The following is a 19,803-nucleotide window of genomic DNA, read 5'->3' on the forward strand; positions in this document are numbered from 1 at the left end:
GCCCTGATTCCGGCAGCTTTCCTCTCCCGCCGTGCGGGGGCCGCCCCGATGCCGGCCAGCCCGCCCTGTGGGGCCACCTCCCCGATGCTGGTGGCTTTGCCCCCCTGCCCGGGCTGCGTCGTTGCTCTTTCACACCCCCGCGCAGCCGCCGCCCCGATGCCGGTGAGCATGCCCCACGCGGCCACCTCCCCGATGCGGGTGGCTTTGCCCCCCCACCCAGGCTGCGCTGCCACGCTTTCCCCACCCCCCGCGTGGCTGCCGCCCCGATGCCGCCGGGCTTGCCCCTGCCCGGCGCTGGCCTGATGCCGCCGCCGGGTCGGGCTCTGCTCAGCTGGGGCCTGTTGTGGGCTCGCACTTCCGGGGTGGCAAATGTCGCAACTTTGTACATCAGATAAGGCGCACCGGACTATAAGGCGCACTTCTGGGTTAGAGGGAAAATTTTAGTCAAAAGGGTGCGCCTTATAGTAGTGAAATTACTGTATATAAATTTCCAGAGTTCTTTGCCTCACTTCCAGCTGATTAAACACACTTTACAGAACACTTGAAAGAAATTGCAGTTGAAGCTAAGGCTATAAGCAGCTCACTGTATTTGAGTTTTATGGTTGTGGATTGTGTGCTGAAATCAAAACACTATTAATCAAATTGATTAACTGGAAAATATTAATTGAAGAATGATTGTCTTAGTGATATAAAGAATATGGTTTGAATTTAATATTATGCTATTTGAGTTAAACATATATTCTACATTTAAAAAAAATCATCTTGGAAGGAAGAGAAAGTAAAAGTAATTGCTATTGATTGATCTTAATCTTGTAAAGTGCTTCAATACTAGCATTTTGCTACTTGGTTTCTGAAATGTTGCTCTTTTCTTTCTCTAGAACCACTTCAGAAAATTCAGAGGTTCCAACAACGTATGTCTTACTTTGTTTCTTAGTAGATTTAGAAATGTAACTTGCTCCTTTGCATAAACCTTGGTTATTATTTTACATTTATTTATAATACAAACACTGTATAATTTACCTGTGAGGGTTCCTCTATAGTCAATGTTGCAGAAGTGCATGAAGAAGACTTCCCTGAAGAAATGCAACTCTGTATATAGCTTAGAACATTTCATTTGATATTTACTCAAATTGAAAAAACATTAAACTGCATAAAGCATTAAAACTGCTTTGTAGTTTTAGTTCCACAGTCATATATGTTGCTAATGCAAATAATCTTTTATATGCAACTGTTGGTCTAAAGTCAGTGAAATAGAGAGTGCGAGCTATGCAAAGAAAAAGAAACTGCTAAAGAGCGTGTAAGCAATGTGAAGAAAAAGAAAGTTAAATCAAGCAGCTCTGCACATGCAAAGGCTCATAATAGAAGCTGTCCTGGAATGACTTTATGGTATTTGTATCTCCAGTCATCTGTTCTGTTTGTGCTGGATATTAAGTTCTGCAACTTGAAGACTGGTTTCAAGAGTGAATGGGGAGAGAAGAGGCACAGAGTGTATTATCAGAGACCCCAAACCAGAACAAAGGCATTAAGATGAATTGATGCAAAGTACTCTAAACTTGAATGTCTGCAAAGGTTGCTCTAATTTTAGAATTAATTAAATGTACATTTCACATGCTCTGAATTAAGAAAAGATTACTTAACCAGCCTGCAATTTCATGAAGTATAATTAAGACAGCTACGCAACTTGTTTAGTTGCCATATTAATAGAAAAATTCTCCAAAGCAGGTAACCCTCATTAACTCTGCCACCTTCTCCTTTTCTTATCATTACTCATAATTTTAGTATCTCTGTAGTGACCAATTTGATTGGTCACATAAATAAAGAAAAATAGGAAAGTGTAAATGTTTATTTATTTAGCATTTAAAAAATAATTAATTCACTAGTTAAAGAAAAGTTTTGTTTTTACTAAATAAGATATATTAGGTAGGAGAAAAGGTTTTTCAAGGTTTTTTTTTTACTACTAAAGTAATTTTTGAACAGTAAAGAAACTCCACTTTATTACTATATCCATACTAGCAAAATAGCTAGTCTAGGGATACTAGTTTTTCAAAAGGCTCAGTGGATGTGGACATCTTATTACATGTATTTTTTTATATCTGTATAATTCTTTATACACATATTATATGTTTTTTTAAAGGAAAAACAAAAAAAAATTCTCAAAGACAATGAGAAAGAAATATAATGTCTACAGTAATAAACCATTAAAGTGATACATTTTCAAATACCTTCTTGTGCCTTAACTGTGTTTTCACCATTCCTGTTTCAGGGCTGCCCTTTCATCAGAACATGTGACTACTCAGAAATCAAAGACTGATGTGGACAATCAAGCTACAGCAAGGTAACATATACAGTAAAATCAAAGCAATGTTTTCATAAGCATTGACTATGGGGATATTAAATACTTAATTTTCTTTATTTCTATATTTGATAGCTCATTTTGACGTTGTGTGTGATTAATGCAGCATTTATCCGGGCCTAACAATTGGTCTTGAAGTTCAAACTCGAGTTCCCTCTCATTGAGTTGCTAGGTTATCTCAGTGGTTTCATTTTTTTAATCTTTCAGTCTGTCCAACCTGCATCTTAAAAAGCAGCATATGATTTTTAAGTTGCTGCAAATGTTTGGAAACTGATTTTAATTGGGATAGTATGGATTATACAGTGTATTTTCTTTGCTCTTCAGACACTATGGGAAAGGTAGTAACTACATTTTACTATGTATATAAAAACACCTCAACTTGTGCACTGTGCTGATAGCATTGTGAATAGTGAAAACCCAACATAGACCCTTTAGGGTGACAAAATTAGCATATGTTTGAAGGATGAGTTATATGGCATATTGACTAATCTTTGAAAGTCTGCAGAATACCATACAAATTTTTGGTGGAAAAGACACAAACTTTTTTTTTTTACATTTTTTTAACTAAAAGTTCAGCAAATTTTAATGTTCTGTACTGATAGAGGTGTTTTATTTTACAAAGCAATCAGCAGTAACTTCCCCGTCTCTAGAAGGCCAGGTTGGATGGGGCTCTAAGCAACCTGTTCTAGTGGAAGATGCACTGCCCAAGGGAAGGGGATAGGAACTGAAAGATTTTTGAAGTCCCTTCCTTAAGGCTGTCCTAAGGGCATTCTACAATTCTATAAACACGAAATAATTTTACTCTGTGACCTTGACTAGAGCAAAATGCCTGAATATGCAATTATAAAATGAATTTAATTAGAAAGAGATTTCTAGATACTCACTGAGAATTACAATAGCTCATTTGCAGTTTTTATGTGGAAATATTAAATGGTGCAGACATTAAAATTAATTTAAATTGGATAATTTTCCTTAATTTGATTTATAAAGTGCAGTTTTGTGAGATCTGAAGCTACAGTCTATACTATTTTGAATCCTGTTCCCCTCCCCCAAAGTCCTAAAAATGTAAAACCAGTACAAAATGACTAAGAAAGCATCCAAAAGATGTCTGACAGTGTAATCCCTAGGAAAAAGAAAAAAAAAAAAAAGCAAGATTTCAGTGAAACATTTTCCTGTCAGAAAATGTGGGAGATCTTAGAGAATTAAATACGCCTAATATTAACAGGGAAGTCACAACCATTCTTCACTGCTAAGGGCTTGTTGAGGTCTGACTTAATCCTCACCCTCAATCAGTTCACATTCATCATCCCCTGGTTGCTCTCATTACCGTACCAAGCTCTGTATTCCTGCCCCTTCATTGGTGAAGAGCTGGAGGAATATTTTACTGGTCTAGAAGTTTCTATGGCAACACCGCACTGCTATTTGTGTCAGTATATAAACTGCAAGTAGTCTGTAATCTTAGTGGGCAAAATTCAGTCCTCTCTACTGCTGCTATAATTCCTTTACATTTGGCTGGTGCTTCAGATGTCATCCATCTGCTGCTGATGGGTTAGCTTCACAAAACTACAGATTTTTGTTACATTTTCCCTAGCCAAAAATTGCATTAATCAGCCGCCAGCAAAAGTTCTCTCTTTTAAAAGATGTCACATAAATACTACATTTTTGGCAAAAATGGTTGTGTCACACAGGGTGAGTAAACAGTTACATGAATAGTATATACAGTAATACCAACTTGTATTAGAATACTGTTTTAATTTACATCCTTTAGTCACCTGCATTTTGACTTGGAATAAAAAGATTTTCAGGTCATGCTTTTAAAGTCAGACTTGATTAATTGCCTGCAATTCAGGATTCTGATAGGGATATTAAATGAATAAGAATTAATTTCAGTATAAAATAAGTAGAAAATGACAATAGGCTTTCTAACAAACTGTTCAGTGATACAAGGAAAATCTTTCAGAAGGGATTTACCTGAAAAGGATGTCAGATACTCTCTTCTGGCTAAAATGGTGAAAAAAAAGAGAAAGCAATTATTGCATTGTTTTTAAGGACAACAGTTAGACCTGGCATCCATTTTAAAAGTGTATGTGTGTATGCATATACACATCTCACATCTGAAGGTATGGACATATGGACCTTCACTTGTTGGATATGATTATGAGAATGGAATAGGCATCTCATGATTAGCTAGGGCATCTATAGATACCCTAGGCAGCATAAGTAGGCTAGGACACAGAAGAAGTGAAGATTACTTCCTAGACATTGTGCCTTTTTCAGAGCATAACAGGTCAAATCAGGCCTCTTGGTATCTCACAAATGCAGCAGGAGATGAGCACTACACTAGATACGTACAGAGACACTTTTCTGATTTCCTCAATGGGCCTTTTATTCGTGGCTTATCAAGTCCTTTTTGTGCTTTTTTTCCACATCAGTGAAGATGCAAGATTCTCACTCTCTGCCTTTTTCCTTTCTGCAATTGTAGTAACCACTAAATGCAGACATTTAAAAACTGGCATTTTTAAAAGAACAGTGTTCTGTAGAAAATCATGTTAAACCACTTCAAACATTCTGAGGGTGTTTAACACAGCTTTAGTCAGCCTTTCGTTAATGATTACAGTTTGGATACAAAAAAATCTGTGTTTCTATAAAAAGGCTTTTATATTGGGGTTCACATGTATTGAACTACACTTCATTACAGAAAGTAATGGTATTTGGCACAGAGAGCCATATTTACCAGGGCATTTGCAAAGTTATTACCACCAAAGAATGCAAAATAATCAAAAAGCTGCATTTCCAGAAGGTCATAAACTGTAGAGCTAATGAATTTATCTTTTATTTTTCATGGATATATCGGAATTAATTCATGTTGGACCTGAGGAAAAGCTTTGAGGTGATAGTACCAGGGCTATACAAGAGATTAGAGAGAGATCTCACTCAGCTCTTAAAGCATCTGTAGTGAGATTGTCACTTTCAGGGAAAGACTATTAGTCTGTAGGGGCAAAGGGCATATTGCAGAAACCCTTACATAAAGATGTCTTTTTGACATGCCAGATACAGAAGTTGCCTTGAAAATATTTCAGCTGTATGTTTGTAAGTATGTGGGTGAGAGAGGCAATTTCTAGGGAACAGAAACAAGGGACTAGAATAAATTTTCCTGACATAATTAAGAGAATCCTATATTCTTGCTCCTGTACAAGTTTTTCCCCCAGTGTACAAGGGTCACTTACTATTATTACTCCTCTCAGGTAGTAGAAAATTCAGGCAACGCTGTAAATCTACATGCACTATGCTCCTTTTTAATGGTATTCCTATTTGACCCAAGATGTGTTCCCAGTTCTCATTGCAATAGATTGTGAAAGAACAACAGATTAATTACCTGTGCCTAAATGATCTCTTGTAATAAGGATTCACATTGCCATGTCTATCAACACCTGGGAACTTTTAAAAGTGGAAAAAAATACAAGATGGGGGGGTTCTATTACTGACTTGGGATTTTCCAGACCAATGGAATTAAAATCATGATGCCAGGTCTCCTAATCGAACATTTATTGACAAAACCTTTCTTGTTCTCGAGCTGCATAAAGCACAAAATTGAAAGAACATGCAGACGGATTTTGAGACATTGGCTAATTATGCGTTCTCATTAGATTGTGACTCCTGGAAGTGTTCAAGGCTAGGTTGGATGGAGGTCTGAGCAACCTGGTCTAGTGAAAGGTATCCCTGCCCCTGGCTTGGGGGCTGGAACTGGATGGTCTTTTAGGTGCAACCCAAACCATTCTATGAGTCTGTAAGATATGCAATTCCAAAGAGCCATGAGAAGTATTCAAAGGAATTATCTAAGGTGGGACTAAAGTTTAGATGGCCAGAATTTAAAGGCATGGCTCCTGCATGAATAATTCCTGTATGACTTTTCCTTTGTGATGTCCTTTATTTGCTTTGACTTTTTAGCTAGACCATCTAAAAACCTCTAACATGTTCTGGAGGACACCTGTGTTCCTCAAAAGTTGTTGGAAGCAAGGATTCTGAAACAGAACTCACATAAGTACACCCATAATTCACTAGCTTGCTTTTGCTAGGATGACAATTGTTTCTTTATGCTAAAGTGAAGTTGCTTTACACTCTCAATTGTTTTTGATAGCACAAATCAATACAGTAATGTTTAATTTTTTTGCATTTCAGCAGTAGGCCCTTCCAAGTGACAGGCTCCTTCTGTCTCTCAATTTTGATAGATTTGGCATTCACTGTAATGCTGGTAATGCTGGTTTGCAGCTTTTCTGCATGTTGATACAAATGATTCATTGTTGCACAGCTTCTGTTAAGAGATCCAAGCCCCTTATTCCTAATTGAAATCTTAATACAGTGTTTACAGGGTCATACATACCATACCAGAAAAACTGAATAAGTTATCTTTTTCCAGTGATCTTTCCCAGTCTCTGTCCTATAAAACATTCTGATCAACAGCTTCTTCTCCTTCTGTATTTAACTCCAAAATCCTCTGGGCTAAACATTACACTTGTTTTGGCACATTATAAATTGGTTTTCACAGTTGACTGCAGTCCTTTTCTGTCCCCTAACTCTTAGCTGTTATTGATGAAAGGTCTGAACAAGCGCTCCTGGCACTGATTAGCGAGCATAGCAATGTGGAAGGAAATGCACACTGCTCCAGGATAAATGCCCATCTTTTCTCAAAAAGTTCCTTTATTCATCCTCAGTTATACTTGACAAAAGCTGATCTGCTATAACAGCAGATCAAAATTCAGCTGGGCCCATGGTGCTAAACTTTATCCAGTAAGATGGCTGACTTCTTTAATATACTCTAGACCAACTCTTTTATTTGAGTTGCAAGGCCCATTTGGCAATTGGTTGTTTTTGTCTTCTTTGGTGCTGACATGACTAATTCAAAAATGTTCTTATGGCTTTAGCCAGACTTTCTTGGTGTGGTCTTTCCATATTCCATCAGTTCAGAAGAAGAAGCTGTTTATCAGAATGCTTTGTAGGTCAGCAGGGAGAGATCATTGATGAAGGGACATCAGATGCAATTTTTTTGGAATCACATTTTAAAAATATTATATATCTCTTATTATATCATATATTAGAAATAGGGAGTCATCTCTATAATTTTTATAATTCTGCTCAGGGCTTTTAATCAGAAAACAGATACAGATGTATTAAAAATACTATGCATGATTCCTTTAATAAAGCTGCCTCTGGATTGCTCATGATTATGTAGATGATGACAGAGTGACTAAATTCAAAACCTCATTATTATCTCTGGATTCGATATCAAGTGCCCCAGTCATTCAAGGCATACCAACAAGTCCGAAATATGCATAGTGCTTCAGTTTTCTAGTCTAAAATTGGTGCTTGGATATTGTGTCAACTGTTGGTGCATCAGCAAAGATGGATGATAAAATTCTAGGCAACAAGGCAAGAATGCCTTCAAGAATTAGGGAAAATTTGGAACTAGATAGAGGCTCAGGACTTTCACAGGTTAGGTAAGTATTCACTGAATAACGAGACAGTTGTGGGCCCATACTCTGCTTCCTTATGCTTGAGGTTCAAAAGCTTAGCTGGACTCTGTTCAAAATTTTGTTTTTCACTCCCACATGTCTAGAATCAGCTTCAACTCACCATTAAAGACAGTCTATTTGCATTGACACTTTCTTCATTGCCTTCAGAATTTTCAAATACAAATATTAGAAATATTTCATTGCTTTCGCTAGAGAATAACATCACTAAAGCTTTTTTTGTAGGTGTGATTCATGTTTCCTGCTTGAAACTTTATCTGCATGTTTTCAAGATTAAAAAAACCCCAAGAAATCAGAAATAACTATGAGATGTGATTGAATGTGTTGATTGGATTAATTCGTGTTTTTCTTTTTGACAGTGATCTGACTTGTCACCAGTTACACCAGAATTTCACAACTACTATTTGAAATAAGTGAGATTCACAAGCAAAGATCATAGAGCAGAAGGACTGAAAAGTATTAGATCTCTATCTCAAGCGAACTGAGTTAGAAATCAAATGCAGACTGAAAAGCAAAGCAAAATGTAGACAATTCAGTTTCTCTAACTTTTTGATACAGAGCATAAAAGGAAAAAAAACCAATCACACTTTGTGTGATTAATTTTTCTACTTTTAAAGATTGCTTACTGAAAATATCCATAGATCTTTCATACATTAAATCAAGGAAGGCATGAGATAGCTAACATTAATAGAATTTTTGTTCCATAAAGAAGGAACATTTGCTGATATTGATATAGGATCAGAGATCTTAAGCTTTTGAAATTTAGCTGATTTCTGTAGAGCTTGTCACACAAGCCTTATATAATTTCCCTTTCTGTTTGTGTCTGAGAGGCATAGGAATCCAAGATATGGCAGAATAGGAGTCCCTGGTTAAACTGAGCTGTACATTTTGCATGCAGCTGGCCTTGACAGCTTTTTTTAAACCTACTTTACTTATGTTCTTTGCTAGTCTTTTACTCTGCTGGACTGTCTTCATTAGTTGTCAGATTTCTAATCCTATTTTACACAAGCAGCTAGAGGCAAAATAGCAGAGAGCAGCAGCAAATTTCATTGCCAAGAAGTCCATAGTATGAGGCTCAAAGCAGCCCAGCTGCATATGAGTTTTTGTATCCTTCAGGGTGGGGCTATCTTTGGATTCACAGCGCTATTTTATGTGTTTTTCTGCAAAGATGTTGTTGAAGGTAGAAGAGGCTTTTTTTTTTTTTCCCTTTCGGGAAGGTGGTCACTTACAAACAGAAAAGTAAACTAATCAAAAGAATTGTCTTCCATACTTTAACAATAATGACAAGCATACCTAGGTCTTAATCCAAATCCTAATGTTTCTATTTTACAATAAATTAATTTGAGATCCTTTTGTACAATATACAATGTAAAATCTTCTGTACTGCTATTCCAAATATTTTTTATGTAGATTGCAAAAATGCATATTAGTTAATCTGAGTTACCTGCTCCTAAAACCTTCCAGCCATGTCCTGATTCTTTATTAAAATATTTCATCCTATTGAATTTGTGAGCAAACTATATTCTCCTCCTGGCAGGCTGTCTGACCTATCTCATTCTCATCCATTTCAAAAATATTCACCCTAGGCAGAATGTTCAGAGGGATTTAATATCTGTCTCAGAAAACACTGTACTTGGAGGTGGCATCCTTTGGAATGACCTATGAAAAATGTCAGTGTCTATTACAGGCCACCTACTGTATTTGAAAGATATTTCCCCTAGTTTGTCTAAAATGCTTTGTATAGAAGTTTCATGCTGCTGTTTTCCATCACCATCATCTATGTTTTAAAAAGTTGTTGACAAATATAAGAAGTACGAATTCAATTCAGCCAGCCTTGGACACTAAAATAGATTATTTTTTCAAGTGAAAATTATACTTGCAACTGGAAATCCTTTTCCACTGAAGCCTTTCACTGCATCTGATACTCTGATAGTCAAGGAGCTTTTTTAATGTATGGATATAGGTCAGTCCTTTTTTACTTTAATACTTGTCATCTCTTTTAGAAGTATTAAAAAGATGTAAGTTGTATTGCTGATTTTTAATGCAGTAACAACTCTCTAATGAAATCTAACCTGAAATTCTGTTTAGGTTCTGTAATGCAGATCTACTCTCATTTTTAATGCGAGGCTGGATTATGTTCTAATATCAACACAGGTTGATAGCGCTGTGTGCTAATACTAAAGTAAATGTAGCTTTGCTAACAAAGAGAGATATAAAAAGTCAGCAAAAGTATGTCCTGAGCACAATCAGATAAATTCTGAGTTATGCCCCATGTCTTACAGCTTGTCCTACCTTACATTTTGTTCTTTTGCAGCTCTTTAACTTTAGTTGCTAATAACCTGAACTATGCTTGAGCCAGTACCTTGCAGTTGTGTATCCTATGACTTCTACTTTGCACTAAGCCAGCCACCTCAAGGCAAAGAACTTGCAGTACATCAGTCCTGGTTACTTGCTGCAGTCAAGTCAAGATGTTTCATGGGGCTGAAAGTTTGAGAAGTGTACAATAAATTCATATCTTCCAAGGTTCTGTTTTATGGAACTTCTCTTTCATGGGAACCATAACGTGGAGCTGAACAGGTCAGCAACTGTTTCTGTTCACTTATTAGGACCCTTCAGGATTGGTGTTCTATGAATCAGGCTGTGAGTGCACCAGGAGTGCACCAGTAGCCTCGCCTAGACAGCAAGTAAAATCTTCCTTGCAAGTCAGTCAGTGCACTGGGATGCCCAAAGCACTGACAAGAACAAAATAATGTGAGGAAGTAACAAAACGCTGTTGACTCAAAGTCATGATGATTTGGATTATAGAAGGGAACTAACTCATCTCTCCTTTGAGTTGCGCCAAGGATTAATCTAGGCCAGTACATGCATTTCTGAAAGAATATGTCTTAAATAATTGGAAAATTTCTTTCCCCCATTATTTCCAAACAGGCAGTAGGTGAACTTTGAACTATTTTAGATAACTTGTCATTCTTTTTTTGAAAACTCTGTGCAAAGTGAACAGAGAAATTTAAGGTAAAGAAATCTGAAGTTATGTGGGAAGAGTGTTAAAATACATGTGAAAACTTAAAAAGAACATCTCTTAGAGCCAGAATCTTTCCTCCTCATCTCAAAGGAGTTTCTTCCTCCCCTTTTGACAGAATGCTACTACCTACAAGAACAAATATATAGGTGATACAACTTCCCAGTGTTCTGAAATACATTTCTATAGCATTATTCATTCAATTATGTAATATTTAATATAATAATACTGAGATATTTTAACATTTCTTACACAGATTAACACAGAAAGTTCTAGTATTAGGGCCTTGTTCTGGAAATACACTTTATATGCATTGTATTGGAATATTTTTCCAATGTTTATTACTGTATTGGAATATCTTCAATTAAGGCGTCTAATTCTGAAAGAAGAACTCACAGGAAATATTAAAATAGTAAATTGAAAATCATAAAAAGTGAATAGAATATTTTATATCTACACCATGACTAAAAACTTAGAATATCTGTATTACTGAGTTAAATCTCATTAGAAGCACATTGGGATTTGGTTCTTCTAATGCTTACATGCCTTTGACAATCAGACACAGGAGAGTACAGACACAATGGCCTGCAGGGCACAGTTTTGCTACTGTCACAGCTATTCCATTGCTCCATGCTGGGAAAGGCAGCAGAAGTCAGCAGAAAGGCTACTGATAACTGTGCTGAGTAAACTGCAGATAATCCTGTGATTCCAGACAGAATGAACAGGAGCCCCAAATCTCCTTCCTATGTTTTGGGTGAATATACAACACTGAGGCTGACTTATATGTGCAGGTTGCACAGATCAAAAAGATCACAATTGAGATTGCTGCAATTTCAAACCTTCAGTAGACTTTAGAGAAGACTTGAAATGAATATTTAAAATACCTCTAAGAACAGAAAGGAATGGAGGATGCGTGAGACAAGAATAATAATACATATTCACTCAAGACAGACATATGCACAACTGGGTTTGGTTGGTTTTGGTTTTTTTTTTTTAAATAGAAGTTGCAAAAATGTAAGTTGAGTAATTAGCTGAGTTCTTATTTACATTTACTATAATTTTAGTGTTGCTACCTTCATATAGTGAGGAAGCAGTTTGCCATCCAGTTCAACAAGGAAATGATATTTTTGGATAACTGCAAGACTGCTGTTTCTGAAGGAATACTCTGAAAAGTGCTAAGACTGCGATAATATAAAGAGAATTTCCACAAGTATATAATTTATTAATGACTGGTGTGGAATTCTAGCTAAATGGCAGTCAACTCTGCTTGAACTTAACTGTTTAATTCCTAAACAAATGGAGATCTTGATAATGTTATCAGAGGGACCCCCAAATCTGACAAATATGACCAAGAAGAAACCTGAAAAGACTACCTTTGTCTTCCATGGAGATGTTGCTTCATGACAGAACAAGTCAGAATGAAAAGTCAGTAGAGAAACATAGGGAGCACTGTTGACTACCAGGTTAAATAACAGGTCCAATAGGAGCCATATCATCAAAAGCATAATTCTTTCCCTGTTGCTTTCTTTTGAGAAGTAAAACTATAATTTTTTTAGTGAGCTAATGTTACTAGATGGTAGCTTTTTAGGTAAAGCTGCTGGAAAATTTTCAAGTAGAGGAGTTTGCATTTGAAAATGCATTTTCTCAGAAACAAAGTATTTTACAGAAATGTTAAGACCAGTGCAATACTTTGAAGGGAAATAAATGTACTCAAAGCAACACTCCAAGTTTTGCTATGATACTACTAGAAGTTTCATTCAAAAAGTATAAAATACCTTAATTCACATTTCTATTTTTAATAGTTGTTACATAAATATATGTTTAACTAATATATTAATATTAGTCTACTGAAATAAAGAAATTTATTAACCAACCAGATGTAATTCAAGGAAGATTTTTCTCCTTATATCAGATAGTAATTATAGATGACATTCTATCCCTGTGTGGAAGTGCAAGAATCAGTGGATGTAACCAGATCTCAGCACCCCTCAGTTTAAATATGACATTTATTTTGAGAAGTGAGAGTTTACTTGGGAAGGAGCTGGTCTAGACAGCCTACCAAATAGACAAAAGGACTTCTTTTTTTTTTTTTTTAATTTAGACAGAAAGACTTAGTCCATAATCACTTTTTAGGTAAGATATGATTCCCACAAATATCAGGAGAACTTGGTTGTTTGTACTACTTGGTAAAGATTTTCTGTTATACCAGCATGTTAGAGGTCAGACACTCTTTGAAGTTGTCCACAATGCATGTTCAGCAGGAATTATCCTTTTTGACAAAAGTACTAGTTATAAATTTTTGTTTCCAAAACATAATTTGGTCTCTTTATTAGAGAAAGAGTATGTGCTTAATTTGCATATGGTGGGCATATTGCTGTTTCTATGAATACCTTTGAATTACTAAAATGATGGTCATCAGTTAAATTTTTTCTTTTATAAAGAATGTGTCAAATATAACATTTTTAAAAATCATTATTCAATTATAACATTTCTTAAAATGAATATTTAATTTGACTTATTGACAATTATTTCTTAAAATGAGTATTTAATTTGACTTATTGACAGATGGCTATACTAATTGTGTTTTGATCTGGGTTTTGTTCTGTCTCTAAAGGAACCAAGATCCCAATAACCTCAGCAAAGTGAATCCAAGTTCTTTCACAAGGGACAAGGAGTAAGTGTTCAAAGTTCCTCAGGCCCTACTTTTCTAAGGCAGTGAGTAGTTTGCAACTATAAGAATGTCAGGAAAAGTAATGCTGCTAATCTGTAAAATGTTTATATATTAGTAAGTAGTATTCCTCGTACGGAGAGATGAATATAAAAATACAGATTAATTCACTGGCATGTGCACTGTCAGTTGAACAAGTTCTACCTCTGGCAAGCTTCCATACATGCCTCATGTGCTTTCACAATTAAACTATCACTGAAATATATTTATAAGGTTAGAGAAGGGGCAGTAAACGAAATACTGTAGGACTCATGGATGGTAAGTGCTGCCCAGCAAGTGTAACAGAGCATTTCAATCAGCAAGGGAAGTAATACATAGAGAACAGTTTGAACTTTCATTTTTGAGCAGTATGTCAGTTCAATGAGTTTCAAGCCAACTTTCTGGAGGTCTGCAAGCAGCCCTTCAGCACAGAGAAAGAGAGGAACTGGTGAGGTACTGTGCTAGTGAGAGCTGAGTATTATTTGTCCCACTGACCACTGATACTCTGTAGATAAATTGCAAGAACTATGTTCTAAACAGCGACAGCAGATAAATGTTGGCAACATGTGAACATCTATTTTACAGTAGACAATCTTATATATATATGCACACAAACACACACTCACAGATATACATTTAGCACTGAACTCTAAGTTGGGTATCTTTTTTTTTTTTTTTTTAATGTTAAATCATGGATAATCTATTAGGATGGAATCCAAGGCTTTGAGACACTACTGAATTTTAGGAGTATCCAAAGTTTTAAGCTTATCATGGATTGAAGAGACAAAATCAGGAGTTTCACAGAGCTAATTTGGCCTTTTGTTTTGCTTGCTATTTCTACCCAGGGGTTTTTCTTACAGTACTTTTCATAAGTCATTCCATTCTCTAATGCATTAAACCATTTTAAATAGTAAAGAAAATAGAAGAAAACCTAGCTGCTAGTTTAATTGTATTTATGAAATCAAAGAAAATGTTTCCTTATGTGTAAAATACGTAAGTGTTCAGATACTAATATTTTCAGGATAAATACAAACATGATCAGTGCTTTAATTGTTAACCATGGTGACACACAGAGGTAATTTCGTGTCATTCCAGAAGTAAATTTTGGACTTTTGACCATATATTAAGGTATTATCTTCAGAAGTGAAGTTTCTTAGTTTAAATTAAAATTCAGTTTTGCAAATAAATGATGCAAACATGGATTAAGCTGCTTGGAATCTGTAAATTAATTCTAAATTCTTTGAACGTTCACCTTTCTTCTTCACTGTCTTCAGTGGCAAAGACCAATCTTAAAGGTATTAATATAATTCCAAAAATTTTCAAAAAAAATTATTTTCTTGGATGTACTAGACAGTAATTTTATAGGTCAGTAAATAGTGCAGAACTTTACCTTGCTAGGGGAAAGTTACAAACAGATTTTCTTCAAGAATAGAATTTTTTGCAGATTTTGAACAGAAAATTACCTAAAAATTTACTTTTTTTCTTTTAAATGTGTGCATAAATATATTTCTTTCTTTTATGACACTTTATCCCTTCCTAGGGGGAATATCTTAACATCTTATGATATTTTTTTTCAGAGGAAAAGACCTTTCGGATTTGACTGAAAAATATACAGCTGATCAGAAAAATAAGAGGCAAGTCTGTCATAATCTGCCCCTTATATACTTATAAAATATTTATGGTTGGATATTGGTATTAATACGTTCTGTTCAGTAAAACATAATTAGATTTTTATTTGTTTTCAAATAAGGACAACAGCGACCTTTTTCCAAACTTAAACAATTTTTCAATGGGTAATATTTTTTTATTATAGAGCATTTAATACACAATATTAACATACAATTATATTTTATGCACCTGACATATGTTAATACATGAAATTTATTATAATTAATCAGTTTTTTCACAGCTAATGATTGATGAGGCCTAAACGTGAACACATAGACCTAGAGATTGTACACAACCCTAGATAACAGCAGTTGGAAGAGAGATTTGGGTTGGATATGACAACAAAGCAAGGGACAGACTTTGGCAACCATTTCCATAGCTCATGGTACTGATGCCTGAACTGAATGAAAGTCTGTTATCGAGCTAAAATGACAGAGCCACAGTCAGTTTGGAAGATGTAGGCAGGACCTTCACCTGTAGCATGGCACCATGATGTGACATATAATTTGAAACATGAGACATTCTGACTGGCTGTATGGATGGCTGTCCAGCAGTGGAACAGCTTGCTTGGAGAGGTTGTGCTATCTCTCTCTCCTTGAATGTATTCAAGACCCAACTACACAAATACACAGTAATTTCACGATTATAAGCCGCACCATTTTGACTAAAATTTTGGTCCGAACCCAAAGTGCAGCTTATAATCAGGTGCGGCTTATATACAGACAAAGAACAAAAAGTTGCTGTTTTAGTTTGGAGGACAGGTATCTGCTGAGAAAGGCAGGAACTTCTCTTTGAAATGGAGAATGTAAACCCCCTCCCTCCAAAGTATTATAATTTTGAAATCAAGGGGCTTTCAGGCAAAGATATGGGAATTAGGAATAACAGTTCTTTACTAGGGAAATTAAAATAGAAATACAGTACTACAAAGAAACAAAATCCAAACCCTGACAAAGTCAGAGTACAACCTGACACCCTGTCAGGCAGGGTGTTGATAGCAGTCCCATTAAATGGTGGTTGCAGTCCCCTTGCAGTGACAGATGTGATTCAGTTAAAGCAGTGCTCCTGTACAAGGTGCAGTTTCCCTCTAAAGGTCCAGTGGTGATGTGGAGAAATCTGGTTTTCCTCTGGAGTCCAGTGGAGAAAGGGGCTCCCTTAGTGTCCCAAAACCTCTGTTTTTATCTTGGTAAGAAATGTTGGGCTCTTCCCCCTGGCTGAAGCAACTTCCAATGGGATGAAGTAATTTTATCAGTCGCACAGTGGGACTCAATGGGCCATTAGCAGAAAATGACTGGCTGGAGGAAGGATGGGGTATGAAAAGATAAAGAACAATGCCTTGCCTGGTTTCAATGGATGCCCCATTAGCAGAATATCTGCTGTTGAGATAAGGATCACTGCCCCCACCCTCAACAGATGGTGATAGAATAGATACCTTTTATCACACTCTGTATTGTAATGTGCGGCTTATAATCAGGCGTGGCTTATATATGGACAAAGAATGAAAAGTTGCCGACACCCAGAAGTGCAGCTTATACTCAGTGCGGCTTATAATTATGAAATTACTGTACTTGAGCATCCTGGTCTGGCCGCAGTGCTGCCTCTGCTTTGAGCAGAAGGTTGGACCAGAGAGGTCCTGAACTCCCTGAATTCCAGCCTGAATTATCCTACAATACTATAATGGATTTGATATTTTTTGAGTAATTTTAAATTCTTTTCCAGTGTCACATTGGAAAGAAACAGAAAAATACTGAAGCCTGAACAGATAACTCACTTGTAGTCAGGAATCTTACCTGGGAAATGCATATAGTTTTTTTTCTTCTTCAACATAATTTAGTCCATTTAAAATGTTTAGATTAAATAAAACACTTCTATTAATTCTGAGGTCTTTCTCACTTTCAGAGATGAGGACTTTGGGGATCACACTGAAGTAAAATCTGCTGATGACCAAAGTAAAAAGCGGTGAGAATCAATTCATAGTTCTCTCTAAAATTTAATGATCAAGTATCAAGACTTGTGACTGTTCAGTAGAACCAGAAAATATTAATTCCTAGTACAAGCAAAGAGAATTTCCTAGTGTGAGTAAGATATCTGTATTATTTCTAAACTGTGCCTGATTAAAAAAATATAACAATAAAACTGCATGTATTTTGATAAGCAATGACTCAAACTTACAATCTCTCACAGAGAATGAAAATGACTAGTGACAAAATCCTCCTAAGTATTTTTGTGTTTATCTAAGTGTTCTGTGAATTCAGCTGCTGGCATCTCAAACAAATATAAGAAAACGCATTCCGAGTATAAAAACTTTTCCGCTACTACATTTCATTATATACAAAAGCTAGGATCCATTTTGGTCAACTGAAGTGAGGTTAGTAGTATGCTTTTAGGTACCATTCTGATGGTGTCTATTTTGAGTCTTCCATTTAGTTATATAACTACATGAAGAGGAAGAATGTAGTTATTCTCATATATAGGTAGTTTTGCTATTTTTAAATAGAAAATATTTCTATCCCAGCAGTTCCACTCGACAGACTGACCAGGGAAGGATATTGTGAGCATCTCCAGTGAATGAATTTCTCTTTCATTTCTGACAGGGCCTTGCTTCATCATGAATTGAGCACAAAGGAGGTGCTGCTTCCTGCAGCACCGCTCTGCATATAAAGCACAAGCACTGAGTGAGGGTCCTTGGCAAGCTTACTGAAATAATCAATTTGCAGCCCACACATCCAGAGTTGAGGCAGATAATGATCATGTTGTTCCAGGATATAACCTTTGGCAGAACCAAACAACAGCAGCCTTTGTCTTAGCTGCTTTGTAAAATCATCAAAAACATGATTCCCGAAATCCCATAATTTGTATGACAAGGTCTATTTTTATGTTTGTTTGCCTGTCATGTTTTGTGGCAGGAAAAACTGCAGAAGGAGGTTTCTCTTGCTTGAATCATAGTCCGGCTTCTTTAAATGAGTCTACGTGTCTGTTTAGTTGGTAATTTCTAATAAAAACAAAACTGTAGTATATCCTAAAAAAGAAAATTTGGAACTAAAATATAGTAAGCCTAAGAATACAACATTATGGAATACTGACAAGAAAATGTGGAATGCTATCAACAACTGAGACATTATTGCACAGCTGAAAACCCCAGTGGGCACTTTGAGGAAACTAGAGTTCAATTAAAGTTAGATGAAGTTTCCAATATGAATATATATGAATATATATGAATATATATGAATATATCAGCATAAACTGCAGGACTAAAAATTATAGGTCAGTGACTGCATTATTTTGCACCAGCAATAATTTAACCAAAATAAGGTAAATTTATCTGCTTTTTCTAGTCCAAGCTTCTGAAATCGTGTGAGTAAGTGTAAATTAAAACTGTGTAGCTGAAAAAGATTTCTAAACAGTGTTTATTTTCGTGATGTGTGGTTTCTTTTTTATTTTAGGATAACTGAGAAAGCAAGTGAAAATCCTCCAAGGGCTCCAAACAATCTCCCAGAAACAAACTACTCTAGTTACATTGAGAAAAAGACCAGGTACTGTGGAAAATTATTTGGGTACTGTAATGTCTGAAGTGTGATTTCTTGAAAAAAATTCATATAAAGATTTTTTATACAAGAAATTTCAGGAATGATTAGAAAGCTCTCACTGGTCTCTGGAATCATGCCAGCTCCTTTCCAAATCTGCTTCCAGGATCCCAGACACAGAAGGTCACAAATCCTAACTCTAGTGCACAGGGGAGCACAAGGCACACCCTGATAGCTCTAGAGATATAGCTGAAACATAAAATTTAGGAGGGTAGCTAAGCAGATTTTTTATCTAATAAATAGAGGAAAGGCATTTCCTGAATGCACTTATTTCTTATGAACTTATTTCTTTATGGGACTGTGAGGAAAGCATTACACTCTCCACTTAAAGTGCCTTTTTAACTTCCTAAACCTATATGGCATGAAACTGAATCATCCACCCAATCACTGACACTGTGGCATGGGATTCTGACTTTTTGACCAAGAAGAAACTATTTTTAAAACCATTTCTCTTGCAATACTCATTCTCTAGCTGGATTCTGCCTCTACAAACGCACATATTGAAAATCTGAGTGAAAAATGTCATGTAGGGGTATTTATTAGAACTAGTTGTACACCAGATCTACTGGTATCAGGAAGTAATTTAAATAAAAGGAAATGTTATCTTGTCCTTCATGGTCAAAATTACTTTGAAAAATATGACAAAAAAAAGTATCTAGTTCTTGTAGGAAAGAACTTTTTGGATTAAGAAAACCTCTCTTCAGTATCAGTCCAACCATCTAGACAGATTATTTATTTATGTAGGAAGGACTGTTTAAAGACATAACCTATATGTTGCATTGCTGTAAATAGTTGTGAACTGCCTGAGTCAGGGCTGGTGACTCAGCAGGGAGAGGAAAATTCTATTGAGCTTTACTGACAGGGAAAGTAAAGGTCACATTCTGCTACTTTATGGGAATTATGGTCAATGTCCCCATGCTTAACCTTAGGCACACCCAGTCCTTACT

The 19,803-nt window shown here is 36.0% G+C and overlaps 1 protein-coding gene across 5 annotated transcripts in view; it reads left to right on the plus strand.

Moving 5' to 3' along the window:
- Nucleotides 1–19,803, plus strand: part of SCEL (sciellin) — a 151,673-nt gene that overhangs the window by 123,040 nt on the left and 8,830 nt on the right. For all 5 annotated transcript variants that reach the window (XM_033051566.1, XM_033051565.1, XM_033051569.1 and 2 more), the window contains 6 exons: nt 879–911; nt 2,264–2,335; nt 13,515–13,574; nt 15,185–15,241; nt 17,172–17,231; nt 18,716–18,805. In XM_033051566.1, coding sequence (XP_032907457.1) covers nt 879–911; nt 2,264–2,335; nt 13,515–13,574; nt 15,185–15,241; nt 17,172–17,231; nt 18,716–18,805 — 372 coding nt within the window. The remainder of the gene's footprint in view (nt 1–878; nt 912–2,263; nt 2,336–13,514; nt 13,575–15,184; nt 15,242–17,171; nt 17,232–18,715; nt 18,806–19,803) is intronic.

This window comes from Catharus ustulatus, chromosome 2, assembly GCF_009819885.2.
Source record: "Catharus ustulatus isolate bCatUst1 chromosome 2, bCatUst1.pri.v2, whole genome shotgun sequence".
In the NCBI taxonomy this organism is placed as follows: domain Eukaryota; kingdom Metazoa; phylum Chordata; class Aves; order Passeriformes; family Turdidae; genus Catharus; species Catharus ustulatus.